The sequence below is a fragment of the Puntigrus tetrazona genome, chromosome 2 (assembly GCF_018831695.1).
Source record: "Puntigrus tetrazona isolate hp1 chromosome 2, ASM1883169v1, whole genome shotgun sequence".
NCBI classification, from domain to species: domain Eukaryota; kingdom Metazoa; phylum Chordata; class Actinopteri; order Cypriniformes; family Cyprinidae; genus Puntigrus; species Puntigrus tetrazona.
In genome coordinates, this window is record NC_056700.1 from 6855146 (window position 1) to 6879649 (window position 24504).

Here is a 24504-nt window from a genome sequence, read left to right on the forward strand (position 1 = left end):
TAGTGCAAAATGATTTTGCAGTGCAGTGCTCAGTAAACATATATTACCTCATTGTGTCTTTGTAGTAGAGAGTGTTTACACAAAGTGTCTAGTGTGCATATAGTGGGATGCGCGTGTTACTACAGGTTGTAGTAGTACACTCAGAATTGCACAAAGGAAAATTGTCAACAGCTATTAAATGATTGGGGTGGGGGTGTTCATGGTTGCAGGGGAGGACAGTTAAGAGCTCTTATAGCCTGGGGAAAAAAAGCTGTTGAGTAGCCTGACAGAGCGAGCTTTGATACTCTGACATCTTCTCTGTGATGGCAGGAACTGAAAGAGGTTGTTAAAGGGGTGGGTGGGGTCCTTCATAATGCTAGAGGCCTTGCTGGAGTATCATACAAGGAAAATATCCAGGAACCATCTTTTATACAAGCCTACTCAAGTGTGCTACAAGTGGTAATTAAATACATTTTTAAAAACAAAGATACTATTTGCATTTTAGTTGATATTATTAATTGCAATGAACCGAACACTGGTGCCCACTTTAGTGCAGAACAATCAATGCTAGAATATAGCCTTCAATTTCATCTCAGTGTACCTGTACATTGATGCTGTGTACTGATTTACTATTTACAAAGTCTGACGGACACTTAACATTCACATGGCTGCAGTCTAGTACACCGATAACATTTGGAAAATCTAGGAAATTTCTTTGTTTGGTTTAAAATGTGTCCTGTGAAACATTAACAGTCAAGAAATATTATTATAGTTATTTGAACTTAAACATCTATTTCATAAAAGGCATGTTTAATGATACAAATTGCTCTGTGACCAAGGATGAACATATGAGGAGTCTTTTTAAAGAAAGGCACACAGTTTGATAACAGCTCCCTCATTCCACCACCTTATCAATGACAGGACAGAGTTCAGCTTCCCATTTATACACTTTTAATTAATTAATTACCAAACTCATCAGCCAAACTCACCAACTAAACATATATTTTCTTTACATTTCTTAATATTTTTGTACCTTTATAATTTCTTACATTTATTAGTAAAGTACATTTCCTTATTTATTTATTAATAGTGGTTAAATAAAAAAAAATTGAATCAAATTGCCAGCAGGTAAGTATTGATGGTATTCTGGTTAAGCATGAACTAAGACTTAGCCTGACAGTTAACCTGTTAACCAGTTAACAGTTAACCAACATTTTAATTCAAAATTACATTTTGACCATAACTATACACCTAAACTTAACCTTACCCATGAGTAATGCCTAAATTCAAATGAATTGATAGATGAATGACACTGATGTACAAGCACCAAAGACTGATCTTAAGCATAAACTTCACAGAAACTATAAATTGTTTAAATCTGACTGATTAATCACAATGCTGTTTCAGGGTGAACAAAGATGTTGATGCAGGAACACGTCGAAATCTGGTTCCGCATTTACACTGAGATGCAGGGCAAATCTCAACAGAATGTTGTGATGCTGAAGCAGTAGAGGGCGCTCTCTGCTCAAACGGTTTTCTGTTTCTTCTTGACCTGGAAGAAAAACAGTGTTAGTTCGGCCTTGCCTCATACAACTGTGGACGTGGAATGCATACGGTATTACTCACTGTCAAAGCCATGGATCTGTCACTGTGAGAAAGTAGATATTAATACTAAGACTAGGAAAAATACTACAAATCAATCAGAAAAGCTTTCGATTGAACTAATTTGGATTTGATCGGTGAAGGAAATAAGTTACGTTCATTTAGCTTGCACGTTTTAATAATCGTTTGCGTTTTACTTGCGTTGAAATTACGTGCAAATGATCACCAAAGAGGAACACGTCTAGCTTAGCTGTTGACCCGTTCTCATATTCATCAGCTTTGCTCGCACGTCAGCCTTTGTGATGGCTCCAATGGGCATTCGGCTGTCCCCGCTCGGCATAGCCGTTTTCTGCCTGCTGGGAGTAGGTGTGATCTATCACCTATACGCGGGAGTTTTATCCAGTAGAATCGCCTTATTCAGACAGAAAAGAACTGTGGATCTAAGAGACCTGCTCGCTCTGTCCATGGAGGCAGCGGTGCAGGGCGGACGGGAGGTGAAGAGGATCCGAGAGGATAACACACTAGAAGAGAAGTCAAAAGGCAAAACAAAAGAAGGGGCCAGTGAAAAGCTCACGCTGGGTGATCTGAACTCCCACCGCAAGATGTTCTACTTGATCAAAAACACCTACCCTTACATACAGGTACATGCGATCTGAGCTTGAGGATGGGGTATGCTTTACCATGGTAACCATATTCTGCGGTTAGTAATTTTAATAATGTAAACGTTTAATGTTCCATCGCCTTGAAACACACTGACTTTAGTGAATATAGGCATGCACGGGTAATGTACATTTAAGTATAAATAATAAAGGCACGCGCAAAACTTAGTTTAGTGCAACGGGGTTCCAAAAGTTAAAATGGCATTAATTTTGTTTGTAGAGAAATTGACTTTTAATGATAATTTATAAACCCTTACTTTGAGCTCAGAGGACGTCAAAGTGTCCAAATTTCTCCTATAAAATAGTCAATACAGAAATAAAACAAATACTACTATATGACATTAAAATGATAAAAGTGAAGTGTGAAGTAACAATGTCCAACAGCGACAAAGTCCATTTGATTTTAAAGCGTGTCGTGGGTTTAGTGGTTGGGTGAACTGAATGGGGCAAAGTCACGTCACCTGAGACGATGCATCTAGGCAAGAGATATATGTGATAAGGAAAATGTGATAGCCATAAAAATGATGAAAATGTATTGCTGTAAATAATAGGTTATAGTGGACAGTGGGCTCAAGACACAATTTTCTAATATAATTTTTTAACATCATAAATTCTAAAATGAATAATTTTTTATACTCCATTTTATTATTTTGTGAGGAAAAAACTATAGTTATAAGATAGTTTGCTTCCTGAATACTGATTTCAATCATCTCTTGAGTTTACACTTGCTGAATCTCATATCAGTCGAATCAGAAACTTATTTTCTATCATTAGAAACTACAATCAGACCTTAATTAAATTCCTGAGTGTGAAAATAGGTATAGGAAATGCATGAAAACTTCCGGTTTCCGATTTCTGTGTGAATAATTTTGTGGCGTCACCAAAACTTCCAGAATATTATTGTTTTGTTACTCAACAGGATAATCAGCTTAATTTAAGTACATTTTATGCCTGATACGTGTCTTTGGATGCTGATCATGATGCTGATGCTGCGGGTTAATGAATTTTATAGGTTTTTATGCTATATTGTTTGCTCAGAAAATAAATAGAAAATAGAAGTATGCATATGCCCAGTACCCTAATAACTATTCTTGGTTCCCAGAAGGTTATTTTTTTTAAGGTTCCATTGTGGTTAGCCAGGGAAGTTTTCTTCACAGAAATAGAATGTTTCTAATGTTCCCCTAAAATTTTCCTAAAGTTAGAATAACATTTAAAATAACGTTAGAAGAACATTAGGGGAATGTTCTCAAACATTACTTTAGCATTATTCTAACATTGCCCTGACATTATTCTATCCTCCAATTCAATATGATGATCACCCAGCACACATGACATAGAATAGTGTAAATGGCATAGCAATTATCCATATGGATGTTTAGTCAGTATTATAAAAACATCTTTTTATCTGTTGTTTAATAAATAAAAATAATCTGAGCACATCAACTAATATTATATACAAAATTAAATACGATTACATTTGTCCAGTAACCTCTTCCGAACCTTAACTAACTTCTGTCTTCAGAGATGACATTATATCCCAGGTTAAACAAAAGTCAGGGCCTCCCATAATAAATAGCCCACACCTTTACAGACACAGAAAGAGCTGATTTGAGGAGATGTTTCATGTCACACTTAAAAGACCCAAGGCACGATTACATGTGAATACATTAAACAACATCTAAAGTCACATTACTAATTCACGTCTTTACACTTTTTACATTGTCTTATTCAGTTTCCTTTTTATTGAAGGAAATAAATAAATATATATATACACACACACACACACACACACACACACACACAGTATATATAGTATTCAGAATCCCCATTTGATTTTTACATTGCAGCCATTAGCTAAAATCAGTTTAAAAGTTTCCTTATTAATGTACACACAACACGCCATAGATGCTCAATTAGGTTTAAGTCAGGGCTCTGGCTGGGCCATTCGAGAACAGTCACAGAGTTGTTGTGGAGCCACACCTTCATTATTTTAGCTGTGTGTTTAAGGTCATTGTCTTGTTGAAAGGTGAACCTTCAGCCCAATCTGAGGTCCTGAGCACTCTGGAGAAGGTTTTCATCCAGGACATCCCTGTACTTCATCTTTCCCTCTATTGTCCCTGCAGCAGTGCCTGGTTTTCTCCACATATACCGCATAGAATTAAAGCCAAAACGTTCTATCTTGGTCTCATCAGACCAGAGAATTTTATTTCTCACCATCTTGGAGTTCTTCAGGTATTTTTTATAGCAACCTCCACTGTGCCACAAAGCCATCTCCTGAATGCATTTCTGGAGATCAGCCACAGTGATTTTTGGGTTCTTCTTTACCTCTCTCACCAAGACTCTTCTCCCCTGATAGCTCAGTTTGGCTGGATGGCCAGCTCTAGGAAGGGTTCTAGTCGTCCCAAACATCTTCCATTTAAGGATTATGGAGGCTACTGCGCTCTAATGAACCTTAAGTGCAGCAAAAAAAAATTTGTAACCTTGACCAGATCTGTGCCTTGGCACAATGCTCTCATTTGCTCTGACATGCACTGTGAGCTGTAAGGTCTTATATAGACAGGTGTGTGGCTTTCCTAATCCAATCAGCATAATCAAACACAGCTGGACTCAAATAAAGTCTGAATACTTTCCGTACCCACTATATATATGTTGGATTTTAAACAACAAATTTAAGAACTTTAAAGACCTTTTTTAAGATCTAAATTTAAAAATTTAGCCTTTAAACAATTTTTAAGAAAAGAGACCAAAAGCATTAATTACTATATTTAAACAATTATAATTAATAATTATATCTAGTATCTTAATTGTTTGGATTTTTAAAATGCATTAACTTTTTGTCGATCCACTGGTTCATATTTAAAAACCAGCAGAAGGACTTATTCCTTCAATTCGTACTCTGCCTTCAGGTTTCACTTTCAAACTATAGAAATATAGTGGTATTCCCAGTAATGGCTAGACACAAAGCCTGCAGCATTCAGGTATTCAGTGAAATTGTAGCCATTTTAAATGTAATCTTCATATTAATCCATATAGCAATTATTGTCTTTCTGTCCCCAAATTTAAGACCTTTTCTAAATGTGTGCAGCATTCCTAATAAAATAAATATGGAAAAAAGGTCACAAAGACACAACAACCTACCATGTTCAGCCATAGCTGGTGATGGGAAAAACATGGAAAAGGTGCTCAAACTAGAAAGAAGTGTAACAGGCATTCTCCACCGTGGCGTGCTCTCTTTCCAGCTCATGTACCTGGTCTGACAAAGGCACCCCACGGCTCTGTCGCTCTCTCTGGCAATGGCTCGTCAGCGGTGGGCACAGGCTGTGGCTCCGTGTCATGGTGAAGTGATAGGCTGGGCTCTGGATACAAAGTGGGGCTGATGTCGTTGTCCTCAAGCAGAACGGTCACCGACGAATTGCACGGCACAACACCCACTTGATATAAGTGGCCAGGCTCTCTCGAGGGCCGACCCCGGACAGCTTCGCTTGTGAAGTGGTGTTGAGTCCGCAGAAGTGAATTGAGCACAGGAAGCTGTCCGAGTTCGTGAGGGTGAGGAAGTCCTTCGTATAGCCGTCGTATAGGAATTGAGGAAATTAGGGTCAGTCTACAGGGAAATCATGGCAAAAATAAAAAACAAAAGGGGAAAATGCCGCTATTTACTTTTTTACAGGTCCGATCACTCTGTCTGTGTGGTTTGCGTGAGAGAAGCAGCGCTAGATGAGAATATAACAACAAAATCAGTCTTTCAATCTTCCAAACACAAAATAAACAATGTAGTTGCAGGCAGACAGAAAATAACCACACATATAAACAACGACGATCAGACAAACTGAACTCAAACAAACTGGACTTAAATACACAAAGTAAATACTTAATGATCGAGACAAAGCTGAAGGCAATTAGACAATAAACTGAAATTAGGTCACACCGAACTCATGGCACAAGACAAAAACAACAACAAAGGAGTCCACGTGTGACAGTATCTGGCGATTCTGATCAATCTAAAACCAGCTCAGCTTTATAAATTGGTGTAGAAATTCTTTACTTCTGTGTTGACCTGATCATCACTCTTTTATGTAAACACAATCTACTACATATAGACTACATATAAACTTAATTTTAATAAAAAATAACAAATGAAAAAAATATAATCAGAATCTATAAAATATATAAAATACTGTCATAAACTAATTAAGTGGTTAATTCTGCAGCAAAAGGTACTCTAGAAAAATCATGGGTGCAAAAATTATTTTATGAAATCTAGTGAGACATTTTCATGTACAAATAAAAGTGGAGGACTAAATCTGGCAAAATGTTACACAATGCTCTTTGTATTGTTCTGAAATACATTAATGAAAAAAATTATAGGCTACATTTATAAATAAGTATACAGTATAAAATGAAAAGACATTTCTTTTAAATGTATGGCACAGTAATAAAGGCAGCAACATGTAGATAAAACAGAACAAGAAAGACTTAGTAATTCTTTGTTGTGCAGAAAAGTATTATAATACGAAAGTATACGACACAGACTGTTTATGCACATACAAAGCTTTGAATGCTTAATGGAGCACAGACAGCTGCAGCTGAGAGAAGAGTTTATGTGAACTTGAATTTAATGACTTAAATATTCATCAGTACTTCACATTGAGCTATGGAACAGCTTTAGAACACTTGAAATATAGTGCATGAAAACGTTATGGTGCTTTATAATGTTTTTGTGCGTTTTGTGCGTCATGCATATACAGAATAGTGTATATATATAGTATAGCTCTATCGTTCCTCTGTCTCCACCTTGGTCTGTCGTCGACCATCCGTCGCCTCGGGATTCCTCTCCTTGTCCCTTCATCCCTCCGGCTCTGTCAGGCTCCTCCTCTCCTTCTCTCCGGCTCCAACTCAGTCCTCTGTCGCTCTGGCTCCGCCACGTCCTTCTCGTCCCCCGTCTCCGCATCAGCGTCACCCTGGCTCTTCGGCTCTCCCCCTCCGCCTCAGTTTCCTCCACCACCTGCTCCACCACCGTCGGTCGGCCCCATGGAGTCGATGGCCTCTCCTCCTCCATGGCTCTTCCCTCCGTCGTCTCCACAATGGCTCCATCATGGCTGTGCTCTGGATCTCCTCCTGCTCCAGACTTTTCCTGTCTCCTCCCTGACTCCTCCCTCCGTCTGCACCTCCCTGGACTCCTACTGCTTATCCCCTCCTGGGGGCCCATCCTCCACTGGAACCTCCTCCCAAGCTCCCGTCTGAGTTGTTTTTTCGGTGTGAGGACACACCTTCCGGGAAGGGGGCGATATGTCACGTCTTTGGACTCTTTTGTTGTCGTTTTTGTCTTGTCATGTGCTTTGAGTGCTCTACCTTCCATTCCTGTTAATTGTATCATTGTCTTCAGCTGTTTCTTGTTAATTTAGTCATTTACCTTGTATATTTAAGTCCTGTGTGTTTGAGTTCATGTTGGTCCGATCCTCTAGGTTTATACTTGTGGTTTATGTTCTGCCTGTCTGCCTGCCTACCTGTTTGTTATTATTTTGTCTGTTTGAAGAGGATTAAATCTGTTTAAGTTATTTATTCTTGTCGAGTGCTCCTTTACGCTAAACCACACCCTGACATCAATACCCTGGCCCAGATGGTGCATGGCTCCATTCATATTCTCTTTAATGCACTGCAGTTGTCCTGTCCCCTTAGCATAAAAAACACCCCAAAGCTCGGTTTTGGTTTTCTCTGACCACAGCACTGTCACCCAGTTCTCCTTTAAATTATTCAGATGTTAGCAAACTTCAGATGGACTTTCTTGAGCAGTGGGACCTTGCGGCCACTGCAGGATTTCAGTCCTTTATGGTGTAGTGTGTTGCCAGATGTTTTCTGGATGACTATTGTCCCAGCTGCTTTGAGATCACTGAAAAGATCCTCCCATGTAGTTATGGGCTGATTCCTCAATTTTCTCATGTTCATTGAAACTCCACGAGGTGAGATCTTTCTACTGGTAACAAACTGAGATTAGGAGAAATCCCTTTTAAGATAGTGTTCCTAATCTCACCTCGTGACCTCTATAAAAGACACCTGGAATCCAGAAATCTTGCTGATTGATAGAGGATCAAATACTTATTTGACAAATCAGTAAATGCAAATCAGTTTATAACTTTTTTAAAATGTGTTTTTTTATTTTGTTTTTTCGGTGTTATAATAAACCTACCATGAAAATAGTAAAGCAAAGTTTGTCACTGGCCAACTGTACAAAATCAGTAGAGAAAAAAAGAACTGGTATGTTTGTGACTGTCGCATTGACTGCCGAGTAATTACCACTGTGAAGGTCACAAAAGAATATCTGCTATCAGTGGTTCAACCATAACGTTCTGAAGCTACGAGAATACTTTTTTGTATGAAAAGGAAATCACATGAACAACTATATTGAACAATTTAGCACCATATCATCACCATACTGTCATTTGGAAGAGTATCCGACGCAAACTGCATACGTTCTTCTGCAGAGCATCCTTGTGTTTATATTCTCCCAAATGGCGTATGGTGCGGGTGTTAAATAAAGCCGTTATTGACTTCGATACAATAGGTATTCTTTTAGCTTCACAACATTACAGTTGAACCAATGATGGCAGATGCATGATTCTGATGTTGTCTTTCATATTTTTCTGCAACTTGACAGTGGAATTTACTTGGCAGTTAAAGGGACAGTTACAAGCCTACCAGTTTTTGTCCAAAATATGTTAAATTGCGTTCTGAGGACAAAGCTTTTATGGGTTTGGAACAACATAAAGGATAAGTGATTAATTAAAATTTTCATTTTGGGGATGAGTAATCCTTTGAAATCTAACATAGTCTCTGACACCTCTGACCAGAGGAACTGCTTCCAAATTTTAGTTTTTTTCACCCCACCTTTATTCTTTTCATGTCTTTGGAAAACTTGTATCTTCTTGTATATGCATATGCATAACCCGAGTCATTGACACAAGCTTCGTTATAATTACTTTGCAGAAATTAATTGCTTTCGCTTCACTTTTAAAGTCTCTCCGCGAGCGATCATAGAGGTGTGGATATATCTGTGGCAGCTCAGCCATGACTTAATGTTGCTCCCTTGCCTGACCTCAGCTGATTGAGAAAACACCAACCAGGATTAAAAAAACCTGCGTCAAAGTTTCAGTTCAGTTTCAGAACACGATTGGTAGTTCAAAGATGTTTAGTAGCTAAAACGAACTCCCCACAAAGTGAGCTGATTTGAACTGTTAAAACAAAATCAACAACTTTTTGACCTGATTTTGTTCATTTCGATTTTTTCGTGTTGTATATCGGGGCCTTTAGGCTCTAAGGCTATTTTATTCACTTTAGTCACTGGATGAAGTGGTTATTTCTTATTAATACAGATGATGCTGGATCATTAATAAATTAGTCATAACAAAAAAAAAAAAAAAAAAAAGGATTTTTCTACGAGCAGTTACAAGGTTACTAAGTTTAGCTTGTGTAATACCCTAACTAACACGGTGATAAGCCTGTGTTTAAACTGATATTAGGCTAATATTGTAGATTCAGGAATGTGTTGGGGTTTACTCAGTATAATGTTAAGTGGCAGATCAGTGGGCATTGCTGGGATGAATATTTAAATAAAAGATATTGTCAGTCCCAGACAAAACCTAAAATATAATGTGGAGAATGCAAAATAATTCAGTATTTGTTAATAATTTATAATACTTCAGTTATAATATTACCGCGTGATGAACTTTTGAAACATGGTCTCCTGCTGTGTACACCTATAGCTAAAATTTTGGCTGTATTATTTGTGTCCCCTTCAAAAATTGCTCTTGAAAAAAATAAATGCTTTGTTTGCAGGTGAACTCAGAAGAACATGCTGATGCTGAGGGTGAGGCTACTGTTTGGACACGCATTATCCCTGAAGAAATTCTGGGAAAGATCTCAGGGGTGAAGGAGGTTCCTGCAGAAAGGATCACAGTTTGGATTGATCCATTGGATGCCACTCAGGAATACACAGGTCTGGTTCAACTCTTTTGTAATATAAAATAGTTCCCATTTTTACTACAAGTATTTAAGGAAAAAAGCAGGAAGAAATATTATCTTGAAAAAAATATTTTGTAATATTATTTCTGCTGTCATAGTAGCAGGAACAGTTTTATGTTTTTTCAATGCCGAGGTGCTGTACCAGGTTATAAATCCTGTTTGTTCTGTCAACAGAAAATCTCCAGAAGTATGTCACCACTATGGTGTGTGTGGCTGTGGATGGGGATCCTGTTATAGGTGTGATTCACAAACCCTTCACTGGGTACACAGGTGTGTAATTTCAAGGTTTACAGATATATGCAAAACAAGATTAGCAAGTGGTGTAGCAACTTTTGTTCTTAGAATTACATTGTTATTTATAATTACACTTTTGACCCCTACCTTACACCTTAACCCACCCTTAAACCTAGCCATACCACCAAATCTTTTCCTAAGCTTACTGTATCCCACTTTAATATATATATATATATATATATACAGGGAGTGCAGAATTATTAGGCAAGTGGTATTTTTGAGGATTAATTTTATTATTGAACAACAACCATGTTCTCAATGAAACCAAAAAACTCAATATCAAAGCTGAATATTTTTGGAAGTAGTTTTTAGTTTGTTTTTAGTTTTAGCCAATTTAGGAGGATATCTGTGTGTGCAGGTGGCTATTACTGTGCATAAGTATTAGTCAACTTAACAAAAAACAAATATATACCCATTTCAATTATTTATTTTCACCAGTGAAACCAATGTAACATCTCAACATTCACAAATATACATTTCTGACATTTAAAAATAAAACCAAAACAAATCAGTGACCAATATAGCCACCTTTCTTTGCAAGGACACTCAAAAGCCTGCCATCCATGGATTCTGTCAGTGTTTTGATCTGTTCACCATCAACATTGCGTGCAGCAGCAACCACAGCCTCCCAGACACTGTTCAGAGAGATGTGCTGTTTTCCCTCCTTGTAAATCTCACATTTCATGATGGACCACAGGTTCTCTATGGGGTTCAGATCAGGTGAACAAGGAGGCCAAGTCATTAGTTTTTCTTCTTTTAGACCCTTTCTTGCCAGCCATGCTGTGGAGTACTTGGTACTATGTGATGGAGCATTGTCCTGCATGAAAATCATGTTTTTCTTGAAGGATGCAGACTTCTTCCTGTACCACTGCTTGAAGAAGGTGTCTTCCAGAAACTGGCAGTAGGACTGGGAGTTGAGCTTGACTCCATCCTCAACCCGAAAAGGCCCCACAAGCTCATCTTTGATGATACCAGCCCAAACCAGTACTCCACCTCCACCTTGCTGGCGTCTGAGTCGGACTGGAGCTCTCTGCCCTTTACCGATCCAGCCACGGGCCCATATCTGGCCCATCAAGATTCACTCTCATTTCATCAGTCCATAAAACCTTAGAAAAATCAGTCTTGAGATATTTCTTGGCCCAGTCTTGATGTTTCAGCTTGTGTGTCTTGTTCAGTGGTGGTCGTTTTTCAGCCTTTCTTACCTTGGCCATGTCTCTGAGTATTGCACACGTTGTGCTTTTGGGCACTCCAGTGATCTTGCAGCTCTGAAATATGGCAAAACTGGTGGCAAGTGGCAAGTGGCATTTTGCCAAAGGAAAGGAAGTTTCCTAATAATTATGCACACCTGATATAGGGTGTTGATGTCATTAGACCACACCCCTTCTCATTACTGAGATGCACATCACCTAATATGCTTAATTGGTAGTAGGCTTTCGAGCCTATACAGCTTGGAGTAAGACAACAGGCATAAAGAGGATGATGTGGTCAAAATACTCATTTGCCTAATAATATATATATATATATATATATATATATATATATATATATATATATATATATATACACGTGTGTGTGTGTGTGTGTGTGTGTGTATATATATATGTGTGTATATATACAGTGCCCTCCATAATTATTGGCACCCCTGGTTAAAATGTGTTCTTTAGCTTCTAAAATTCAGTTTTGTTCTAAATAACATAGGACCACAATGGAAAAAAGAGGAAATTCCAACCTTTAATTCAAGTGCATTTATTCAGTGGAAAAAAAATCCCACATTAAGAAATAATTCTTTTGCATCAAATCATGGGTGCCACAATTATTAGCACCCCTGATGTTTAATACTTTGTACAACCCCCTTTTGTCAACAAAACAGCACCTAATCTTCTCCTATAATGTTTCACAAGATTAGAGAACACAGAAAGAGAGATCTTCGACCATTCCTCTTTGCACAATGTCTCTAAGTCATCCAATGACCTGACTCCTCTCCTCTGCACTCTCCTCTTCAGCTCACTCCCCAGGTTTTCAATGGGGTTGAGGTCGGGGGACTGAGATGGCCATGGGAGGAGCTTGATTCTGTGTGTGGTGAACCATTTCTGTGTAGATTTGGCCCCCTTTTTTTGGTCATTATCTTGCTGAAAGACCCAGTGACGACCCATCTTCAGCTTTCGGACAGAGGCCACCAGATTTTGATTTAAAATGTCCTGGTATTTCAAAGCATTCATGATGCCATGCACCCTAACAAGGTTCCAAGGGCCTCTGGAAGAGAAACAGCCCCACAGCATCACCAATCCTCCCCCATACTTCACAGTGGGCATGAGGTGCTTTTCTGCATACTCATCTTTTGTGTTCCACCATACCCACTTAGAGTGTTTGTTGCCAAAAAGCTCTATCTTGGTCTCATCTGACCAAAGAACACGGTCCCAGTTGAAGCCCCAGTACCGCTTAGCAAACTCCAAACATTTGCGTTTATGATTGTGACTGAGAAAAGGTTATATATATATATATATATATATATATATACACACACATAATATATATACACATATATATTACATATTTAGGACCTCTTTGTAGCATCGACTCAGTTTTGACATTATTCTGATTAAGTTTTTAAGCAAATCGGGGTTAAAATATTAGATGGTGCATTCAAAGCATTTTAAAAAGTAAAGCACTTCCTGCTTCCATTTAGTGGTGCTGTAACTTTGAGTCCTACAAGTCAAATTCATGCAAATATTTTTTATAAGATAAATCTATATTTGAAATGTAATAAACACTTTTTCTTCACTTCCTCTGTGGATGCAGTCCTGGTGGTGAAATGCACGGAAATAACAAAAAAAATTCTGGTCACGAATTAGGAAAAAACAAAGGATTTGAAAGAAAAATGGAGGATTTCGACATAAGCCAAAAGGAGACTGGTTTTCCTTTGCTAAAACAAGGAAGGGAAGGCCACACTCTAAACTAAACGCAACAAATAAACATTTAATCAAGATATCAAAGTGATACAAAAGAAACGAGTATAAATTAAGAAAAGAAAACAATCCAGGACTGGAGAAGATGATGAACGGCCACAGCCCCTTTGCGCTCTGAACCTCTGTCTTTTAAACCCCAAACTCCAGTCAGAGGTAACAATCCACACCTGTACAAAGCTCTCACTTTGAAGAAAGAGGAAAACCGGAACAACACCTAGTGGAGAGATATAGAAACACCGTAACACCTCCCCTCTTAAAAAACCAACGATAATAACAATAACAGTAATAATAAGTTACACAATCAAACCGATTTAGAGATTTACTGCCATTTCATCTTCAGTAGCATCATTCATCAGAAGTGTCAGTGGACCTCTCATTTTGTGACCAAACACTAAATCGTTAGGGCTAAAACACAAACTCTCCTGTACCACCTTACACGCTGCTAACATTAATCATGGGAAGTCCCTCTTACCAATCCTTATTGAGTTTGTTGCAGTATGCTCTCAATAACTGCTTTAACGTTTGATGAAATCGTTTGAGAGCTTCCTGGCTCTCAGGATAATAGACACACTTTCACAAATGTTTTCACAAAAGGATAAGCAGCAGGGTAGTGAGTTGTCTAAAATATTGCTGTTAATATGTACGTAGAACCTACTTTAGCCTGATTCAGTGGACCCACTGCCAAATCATGCAATTTCTCTGGAATAACGATCTGAAATGTTGGTTCACCCAAAGCACGATCTCTACAAGGTATCCACTTACAAATCAAAATGGCGCCTTTTAGGAAATAACTGGAAGCTCGATCAATCTCGTTATTAGACTGAACAATCGCAAATACTGATCCCCAACTCAACATCTTTCGACAATCAATCGACAAAGGCAGAAAAGACAAATTGACTAATGGGTCAAAGGGTTTTTCCTAATTCCTCATTCTGAGTTAAACATTTTTTTGATACTCCTTGCTTGAGTTACAGCACAGGAAACGAAGACATTCGAGTAATCTTGTGCACTTTTATCTGCTTCTGCAGACAGTTGGAATAGTTTTCACAACAGGAGGTACAATAGCATGCCACACCTGGTTTCTGGCCAAATTATTTCCCAAAATCATATCTACACTTTCCATTGGTAACTAAGGGTCTTAACGCAATTCTCAACTCCTCCATGTACAAGTTCAGACTCCAACTGAATTGTGTGCAAAGGAGCAGAAAATATCTCTGTTTGAGAATTCAAATTCAATTTGAAGTCCAAAATGAAAGATTCTGAAGACCCTTGTGTCACACAAATAGCGTCGCACAAGGGCTGTATAGTGCCCCCTGGAAAAAAACACAAATCTTGCAGTTTAGCTCAAACATACTTGCGCTTATTCATATGAAACTCTGTACACACATAGATTTCATTGTGTGGAACACCTGATAGCATTTCACTTTCTGGCTCCACTCAACAGGAAGTTGGCTATTCAGGGTTGTTTAAAAAAGTGCATGCTGTGGAATTTGATATTTTCCTCTGGGGACTTAAAAAAAAATATGGCCACCAAAATGGTGAACATGATCTCAAGACAATAGGGATGCTAAATTTCAAAGGGATTTTTCAATGGACTTTATGGGTTTTTTTTTTTATGTATGATGCTGATAGCGTAGATGTGACTGTTAAAGTTATAATGCCACCAACTCAGAAATGTGTCAGTTAGTTTTAGCTACAATCGCCAAACTCTGGACAACTGTCTAATTTACACTTTGACTCTGTACTGCTCAGTTCAGTTAGTTAGAATAAAACATATGCATAAAATAAGTTAATATATATTTTAGTGGTAATAAAGTTTTATATAATAATTTCACAAAATGCGTATAGATCATTTAAAATAATTTTCATAACAAGATCATAAAAAGTGCTTGCAGCAATTCACAACAAGGTCTCTGGTTGACATTAGTTAATGCATTAACACAACTAAAACTCAAAAATATATTTAAGTAATTTATTAATCTTTTTTAATGTAAGTTAATACTAACAATTTATTCAATTTAGTGTCCATTTGATTAACATTTAATATTGGAAGCATCAAAGTTATTGGAAAATTGCACTTTTTTTTTTTTTTTTTTGAGTAATGCAATGGTTACTTTTAATTAGTTACTTCATAGTAATGTAACTCCGTTACTATTCATGAGAAGTAACTAGTAGCTAATTACTTTACACTAACATGCCCAACGCTGGTCATTATACATTACTGACACTCTGTTTTCCAATTTGATACTGTTCAGTGCTTTGGAACAATATGTATTGTTATATTAAGTGCTATATTAATAAAGGTAATAATCAAAATATGTCTACTCAGCTGATGAACTGAGATGAGTTACAGGCTCAGTTTTTTTTTTTTTTCATGCTGCTAAGAGGAACAATGTCCCATCACTAAAGTTTAGATATAGTTTAGCTTTTATTCTGTATAAATGCTTAAATGAATCTCAGCAAGAATGAGTAAGAATCTCAATAATATTTTGGTCAGTTTATAATGTAATACATTTCTTGTAATGTAATAATTTATTATACTTTAAGAAATTTACTTCATAATTACATTGTGTACATGTTGTCAATAATAATTTAATACTCATTACATTGTGTGGTTTATGTGCAGTTATTAGATTATGAGGTGTTAGATCCAGATAGCATTTTGTGTCATGACGTTCAGATGAATAAAAATTAAGTATTAAGTATAATTAATTTTCTGCACGTTTTGTAAATTAAATGTAAAAAATATGTAATTATTTGACAGGAATTGCAAGGTGTTTAATGATTAACATTGCCGATGTGTAATGATTAAGTGCATTAATGATATGAGATTAGCCAGTTACCAGTATTTCTTGTGTCTTTAAGTACAATTATAATTATATAGTTCACTATTATCTATAAAGGGAATAATGGTCATTTTACTTGTGCTGTAATGTGCTTTTATTGAATTCACACTGTGATTCTCAAACATGTGTTCTCATCCTCAGCATGGGGTTTTGTTGGAGAGGGATCCAATGTGGCACCACGTGCTTCCTACAACACAAACTTTCCTAAGGTGATTGTTTCACGCTCACACTCAGGCAAGGTGAAGAGCTTTGTTCAGGTGGCCTTTGGCAACAATACAGAAGTTCTACCAGCAGGGGGTGCAGGTACTGCATTCTGTTAATCGTTAATGTGTGTGTGTGCGTGTATGTAATAATATTATGTATGTTTATGTTTTTATATATATATATATATATATATATATATATATATATATATATATATATATATATATATATATAAAGCAGTTTTCTCTCACAATCACGTTTTTGTCAAATAATGTTAGTTTTGCACATGAGATTTTAATTTCTTATTTAAGCAAATTTAAAATGAGTGCAATTGTCTACAACTAACTAAATGCACATGGCCTGTTCATCAAAACTGAGTTCATTCTCTATGAAATGGAAATTAGAGAAACTCTTCACTCTTCAGCTTCTACATGTTCTTTCATTATGTGAGCCATCACATGCAAAATTATTTGTTTACTTATAAAAATCTATCTGAAAATTCCATAAAAAGCAGACATGGAATGGTTGTAATGTGTGTTTTTTTTTTTTTATAAATATGTACTCACTGAAATTTATGTCGTCATATGGGGAAAGGTTACCTCTCCTTTCTCTGCTTTGCCCGCCCAGAGAATTTAACAGATGATACCAGATCAGCCGAACTGTACACTCAAAAGGATGGGCAATCTAACAGGATTATTACTATGAGGTGAATCGCATCTCACATGAATAGCAAAGATAAACTCACAGTGTCGATCTAGATATAAATGATCATTATTCTGTCCCATTACTTTTGGTCCCTTAACAAGTGGGAGGCACATATGCAAAGTGTAAATACCCTTAAATTAAAGCAGACAGTCTGCCGTTAAAGCGCATCTTGTTTCATTTGAAATCCATTGTGGTGGTGTATAGAGCCAAAAATGTTAGAATCATGTTGATGTCCCAATATTTATGGACCTGACTGTATACATTTCAGTTTTATCAGGCAACAAATTTTACAGCTACATTATTATTCCAGCCAATGTTACAACTAGACACTAGTGCAGCTAATGATATATAACACTTCATTATATATAAATCGTCAGTTTGTTGTTTTACACACATGCACACAGACATTTCACAAAAGACATAGTCTTGAGATTCAATAACACTTACTTAAACTTAATAAGACATGAGACATGCCCATAATAACAAACATCAATACTTTATTGAACCTTTTCTGATAAGTGTGCAAACTCAAGCATTTTTGACTGTCGTTTCTGTCCAGTCCACTCATTTTATAGTGTTTTACCACAGCTGTCTGCGTTTTTTGTCAAGCAGTAACATTGGGGATACGATCATATTTGATCTAATCATATATCACGATCATATATTATCTAATTTGAGGTTCTATAACATTAATTCTGGCACCCAACACCACAAGAAGATGATATTTCAAGCACCTTTTGTAGCCGAATCTGCAGTGTTTTGAAAGAGCCAGTTAGCTCTGTGACATAATTGTGACGCTGATACATTTGATTGGCCTGGTCGTGCATCACTGCCAAGAGAGGCTCATGAGTAGTAATTAGACAGGCCAAAATCAACCTGTTTTTGACAGAGCTCCTGAGAAAAGAGCTATATTAATAAAATAAAGGTGTAGTAGAATTTATCGGTTACCAGCCCTAATATATAAATACTGTATATACAACGCTAAATCAGAAAAAGGTGGGACAGTGTGGAAAACTGAAATTTAAAAAAAAATAGTAATTTCTAAATTTACTTTGACTTATTTTTTATAGGAAACAATACAACAGCACATTATTTAATGTGTTCCTCATGATTTTTATTATTGTTTTACACATTCTCTATTGGAGACAGGTTGGGACTACAGGCAGGCCAGTCAAGTACCTATATCCTCTTCCTCCGTAGCCAGAACTTTGTGTGTAGAATGTCCCTGGAAAAGATGTCTTTTTGAAGGCAGCATATTGTGCTCCAAAATCTCTATGTGTTTTTCAGCAATAATGGTGCCATCACAGAAGGGCAAGTTACCTTTGCCAAGAACTCTAACACCACCCCATACCATGACAGACCCTGACTTATAGACTTGTTGCTGGTAACAGTCTAGATGATCCTTTTCTTCTTTGGTCCAGTGTCCATTTCTCCCAAATAATACCTGAAATACTGATTCATCTGACCCCAGTACACATTTCCATTGTGTGGTGGTCCATCCTAGATGCCTCCGAGGACAAAGAAGTCGACAGCACTTCTGGACACTTAACAATGGGCTTCCTTTTGGCACAGTGCAGTTTTAACTGGCATTTGTGGATGTAACTACATATTGTGGTACTTGACAAAGGTATGCCAAAGTAGTTCTGAGCCCATGTGGTGATGTCGCTTATAGATGAATGATGATCTTTCTTTGAGGAACATTTTTTTTAAGGTTTCAATAATTTTCTCACGTATTTGTTGGCAAACTGGTGATCCTCGGTCTATCTTTGATCCTAAAGGACTAGACCTTTCTTGGGTGCTGCTTTTGTACCAAATCATAATTACAAACACTTGTTGAGATCAATTCAAATCACATCATTATTCAACCAATTTACCTGATTACTAGCCCTAAATTGCTCCGGTCCTAACCTTTTTTAGAATGTGTTACAGGTCCGAATGACAGGAAAGAATGTATATTTCCAAATTAAATTAAGTTTACCAGACAAAACATTAAATAATTTGTGTTCCTGTTGTCTGCAATGAAATATAAGTCAAAGTAAATTTTAAAATCACTACTTTTGATTTTTTAATTGCATTTTTCATACTGTCCCAACTTTTTCTAATTTGGGGTTTTGTGTGTGTGTGTGTGTGTGTGTGTGTGTGTGTGTGTGTGTGTGTATATATATATATATATATATATATATATATATATATATATATATATATATATATATATAAATATAAAAATTTTTTTTTTTTTGTGAAATACTCCTGAAAACACCCCTCTCCCTCTTCCTTCTTCCATCAATAAAACCAACGTGAGTTTTCAAAAGTGATGATATTACTGCTCCAAGGTTGAAGTGCTGCAAAGTGCTCTTTCACCATACTTTATAGTTTTTTTTTTTTTTTTTTTTTTTTTTTTTCATCTGTTTAAAAAAATTGCCACATTTTATTTTGTGTCACCATGTAATCGGCTTTAAATAGGGAAAACGTGTTTGGAGGCTTCTAAATCCATCCCTGTTTGGATCCTAAGGAATGAATGGAGCAAGACTAAATGCTAACATAGTGGCTCAAGCACACTAGATCAATTAAGTGCACAAACTGAGGTGGGCGAGAGGTATGTATCAGCTCGTCTAAGTTGACGGAAGAACATAGTGAAAGTGCTAGAAATTTGAACATGTGTACATTTCCTACCACCGTGTATAAACACACACAGACTGAGAGTCACTGTAGTGGACAGAAAGAGACACACTGAGGTCAGACATATTACACTCATTCACTTGCTGTCTTTTAGGCTGTGGCACATTTACACATCTTGCAGCCAATGCTGCTGTCTGTTCCTTCTCTAGTATCATATTCATTTGTTCCTCTTTAGCCATTGCTGTAGCATAAAGTTCTTTATGATGTTTGTGAATTTTTTTTATGCATAGGTCTCCTTGATTTGAATGTGTGGCAGTGAAGGAGAAAGTGTGTCTCAATCTCTCCTGTTTCAAAGTGAAAACACACTCTTTGCTCTCTGGATAACCAGCTCTTTTTGTGTCTGCTGCTTTCAATGGCTAGACTGTGATCACTGTCTACTTGGTCAGGATTTGTCTCTGACACTCTGGAGATATTTTTCTGGTTTATACTTTGTTTTTATAGTTTGATAAAGTTGTAGTTTCTAGGTGTCTGTGGAGTGGATGACAGCAGCACTAGATCATCTGCATATAACAAAAGCTTGATGTTTTTGTCTTGTAGAGAGAGTCCAGGAACTGTAGACTGTTCCAGCTGCACCGCTAGTTCATTAATGTACATGTTGAAGAGTGTTGGACTCGGACTACAGCCCTGCCATACTGTTCTGGATGAAGAAATCTGTATGTTTATTGCCAATTAATTTTGCACATTTGTTGTTTAAATACACTGATTTAATAACTTTACCCCCTACACCACTTTGTAACAGTTTGTTACATATCCGTTGTGCCAAATAGAATCAAATGCTTTTTTAAAATCAACAAAGCATTTAAATATTTTTTTAAATGTGTTTTATGTGTTTATTTATTATTTATTATTCATGTAGGTGAAAATGTGGTCAGTAGTTCTGTAATAAAGAAGAAGGCCAATCTCACTAGGATTTAGGACACTGTTCGTTAAGGAAGTTCCCCAGATTACTGTTCACACAAATGCCTCTGAAATTATTAGGGTCCAATTTGTCTCCGCTTTTCTGAATCAGGGTGATAACTCCTTGGCTCCAGATGTCAGAAAAACAGCCTAAACTAAGTACAGTTTTATAATTTGAGCACAGCTGTCTGAAGCTCAGGTGTGCTGGATTTCAGCATCTCACCAAGAATGTTGTCAGGATCACAAGATTTTTTACATTTTTGGCTTTTGAGTTTCTTCATAAACTTTCAAGTGTTGTCAAGTCAAGTGGGATTTAATTGTGTTTTCATAAGTTTTGAGACTTTCTTTGATCTGATCAGAATAAACAAGTTGTTTTGCAGGTATTTCTGTATATATATTTTCGAAATGCTTTGTCCAAAATTTTTTCATTTTGTATTGGCAGGTCTTGTGGCATTGTTGTACTCAGATTATTCCACATATCCCCGATTATGATTTATTGAATGCTCTATTTCATCTAAACTTTTGGTCAGATGGTGTATCTTTTTTGCTCTTATTGTGTCTTCATATCATTTTATTTTTAAATAGTGTTCAGTTCTTATGTCAGCGTTGTTTGGCTCTTTATGTTTTAAATTTAATAACTATTTTAATAATACATACAGTATATACATACATATTTTTTTTTATAATAATTTTAAAGTTGTTTGTTTTATAGTCTGAGTCAAACCATTTTTCATCTTTTGATATATTTTACTCAGATTTACAAGTTGCTTTTTTATATATAAAATTTATTTAATTTATGGCAAATTAACACTGTCCTTAATTGTTTCAAATGTTTTGTTAATAAGTGCAGTGATTAGATTTTATATTTCTTTACAATTGAGGGCTTGGATAAATTTGTTTGTGCTGTCTTAAGCCTATCTGTATCCTGGTTGAATTTGGTACATTTTATAGGTTTAGGGTATGTTTGTGTTATGGTCAGAAAGAGTTTTTTGTATGACAGTGAATGCACTGAAGGAGGAGGGCTCCATGTTAGTGATGGCTTAGTGAACTACACTAGCTCCAAGACCTGAACAACACGTAAACCTCCTGCCATTAAGTATGTACAGGCCTGAAGCTCGGCAGAGGTGCACTAGTTCTGTACCGTTTTTATTTATAGTTTGGTCCAGGTTGTTTCTTGCAGAGAGGTTTTTTGTGAGACTTGGCCAAAGACAGGTTGATTGCCCTTTGGATCTATTTTATCATGTTCAGATCCAGTTCTTGCGTTAAAGTCTCCACACAGCAGCATGTGTCCCAGGGCCTGGAAACAACTGATCTCTCTTGTTTAGATATTCCTCATCATGGTAAGGGGATTTTGCTGGTGGAATGTAGATGGCACAAACTTTTTGACCAGTGACATATAACAAAAATCTGACTTTTTTTTTTTTTTTTTTTTGCCAAAGCAGTTGAGAAAAACTGTACACTGTTATTCAAATGTTTGAGGTCCGTAAGATTGAACTAAAGAGACAGTAAAGACATTTACAAAAAATAAAACAACAACAACAACAATAAACGTAAATAAATCACTAACAACACCCTTCAGCCATGATTGATTCAGGATACAGCACAGCCTCTTGTACTTATTGCATACATAGCAGTCTTTGGAAAAAAAAAAATGTGTATAACATATTTGAAATTAAATTTACCAATTCTTTTCACAAAAATACAGATCAATCAACTGTTTTTTTTTACGATTGGAAATAAGAATTGCTTTTTTGTTGCAAATCAGCATATAATATTTTTTATTAATTTATTTTTTTAAGGATCGTGTGACACTGAAGACTGAAGTAACGGTTTCTGAAAATTCAGCTTTGCCATCAACATGAACATGTTACATTTTGAAATATACTGCAAATATAAACATTTATTTACAATTGTAAAAATATTTCATATTATTGCCGTTTTACTGCATTTTTGAATACATCATCACAACCTTGCAGAGTATGAGACTTCAAAAGTAAACCCCAAACATTTGACTCTTTGGAGTGTACTCATGTGAACAGTATTTTTGTTGTTGCAATATAAATAACAATGAATCGCCATACTTTTTTTCTGATATTAATATATATGCTACAGAACATTTCATGTATTTCTTGGTTGGTTGGTAGTTATACACTATTAAGTGCTATTTTAAGACATTTAAATTAATTGTACATGCTTGTTGCAAACGGTGAACTTTAAAATAGTTTGTCAATTATTATTTCATATGACTTGTTTAAATGTTTTACATTTACATAGTTAATATACTTCAACCTAACTTGGTGTAACTCAAATAGTATATTACTCAAATAATATTATAAATATTTTGCAGGGAAATACAACTGAAATCTTTTTTTTTTTTTTTTTCCTCCAAAGGTTATAAGGTACTAGCTCTTCTAGACCCCACTGATGAAGAACAAGAGACAGCTGATATTTACATCCATGTGACGTACATCAAAAAATGGGATATCTGTGCAGGTGATGCCATCTTGAGGTCTCTTGGTGGTGAAATGACAACTCTCAAAGGAGAGCAGATTAATTACTCTGGGACAGAGGGAAACAAGGGCGGTCTACTGGCAAGCATTAAAACTGACCACAAGGCATTGGTGAAAAGACTTTCACCTTGGGAGGAGAACAGACAATAATAAATCATTCCCTGGTCCTGTCTATAACACGCTTATTGTCTTTGGTACTACAAAGTTGTGTAGAAATAAAGATTTTCTTTGACACTAGGTGACTGATCCAACATCAATCAATTTAATATGAGTGAATTTAAAACCTGTTACAAGTTATAAAGAAATGAAGTGTGCCTTTGGGTTGTACAGGTCATTAGCTATGTATTTTGTGACACATTTAAAGAATGTTTAAATGAAAAAATAAAAGTTCAGTGTCAGTTCATGAGGTCACTTTTATTTTAATAATGAGTCTCTGGGGTGAAGCTTTATCTCATTTCCTGTTTCTTTGTTGTATCAAAAAATAGTCGGTATATAATAGGTTTAAATGGTTTTGGGTGAAGATTTAACTGTGAATCCAGAGATAACTTGAATATAACATTGTGCATAGCACTACTTCTTTAATTCATAATTGTGTACACTGCTCCTCTTTGGTGGTGTGTTTTCAGTTTTGTGTATCAGATCTCAATTTGTAAAGTTTATACACTGATACCTGATTTACATTGTGATTAGACCGTGCACCAAGTGTAAATAAAAAAAAAAAAACATAATACAGTATGTTAAGATAAAAGTTTTATTTTGTTTTTAATAAAAGTTGGATAGAAAATTTAATTGCAGTTAGAGTAGATCCACATCACTGGCTGACTCATTTACATCCGTTGTAGAGCTTTTCACTGTGATTGATTAAAAAAAAAAGTATTTTTGTATGGGTTTTCATACCCTTGCTATGATTGTTTCTTGAGTCCCCACAAATACTGTAGCCATGGTACTGTATCCCTTTTAACAAAAACATTGTGCGCATGAAAAGAAAAAGGAAAAAGAATAAAAACATTAATATGGAGAATGGGGAGAAATGTGCATGTACCATTTTACAGATCTTGTCTGAGATTTGAAGCATGTAATTTGGCTTAGCATTGATTGTCTTCATCCTGCCTTTTTTCCCTTGCATAAATAAAAATTATGGATTTTA

The 24504-nt window shown here is 36.2% G+C and overlaps 1 protein-coding gene across 5 annotated transcripts; it reads left to right on the plus strand.

Moving 5' to 3' along the window:
• Positions 1–1098: 1098 nt before the first annotated feature.
• On the plus strand, positions 1099–24504 carry bpnt2 (3'(2'), 5'-bisphosphate nucleotidase 2). 5 transcript variants are annotated; one of them, XM_043260277.1, is made up of 7 exons: positions 1099–2222; positions 10071–10230; positions 10431–10526; positions 16504–16665; positions 17161–17272; positions 20488–20603; positions 23239–24504. In XM_043260277.1, the coding sequence occupies exons 1-7, from the start codon at positions 1884–1886 to the stop codon at positions 23505–23507; spliced, it is 1254 nt and encodes a 417-aa protein (XP_043116212.1). In that variant the 5' UTR covers positions 1099–1883; the 3' UTR covers positions 23508–24504. The 5 variants fall into 5 exon arrangements, with proteins under 5 accessions (XP_043116212.1, XP_043116238.1, XP_043116223.1 ...); XM_043260288.1 differs by having other exon boundaries at positions 1109–2222; positions 17194–17272; XM_043260303.1 differs by lacking the exon at positions 20488–20603 and having other exon boundaries at positions 1106–2222; positions 23239–23378.

Coding starts and splice junctions, on each gene's coding strand:
- bpnt2 (XM_043260277.1), top strand. CDS start 1,884: ATGGCTCCAATGGGCATTCGGCTGTCCCCGCTCGGCATAGCCGTTTTC. Junction 16,666..17,160: donor TCTACCAGCAGGGGGTGCAG/GTACTGCATTCT, acceptor ATATGGGGAAAG/GTTACCTCTCCTTTCTCTGC. Junction 17,273..20,487: donor AACAGGATTATTACTATGAG/GTGAATCGCATC, acceptor TTTGTCTTGTAG/AGAGAGTCCAGGAACTGTAG.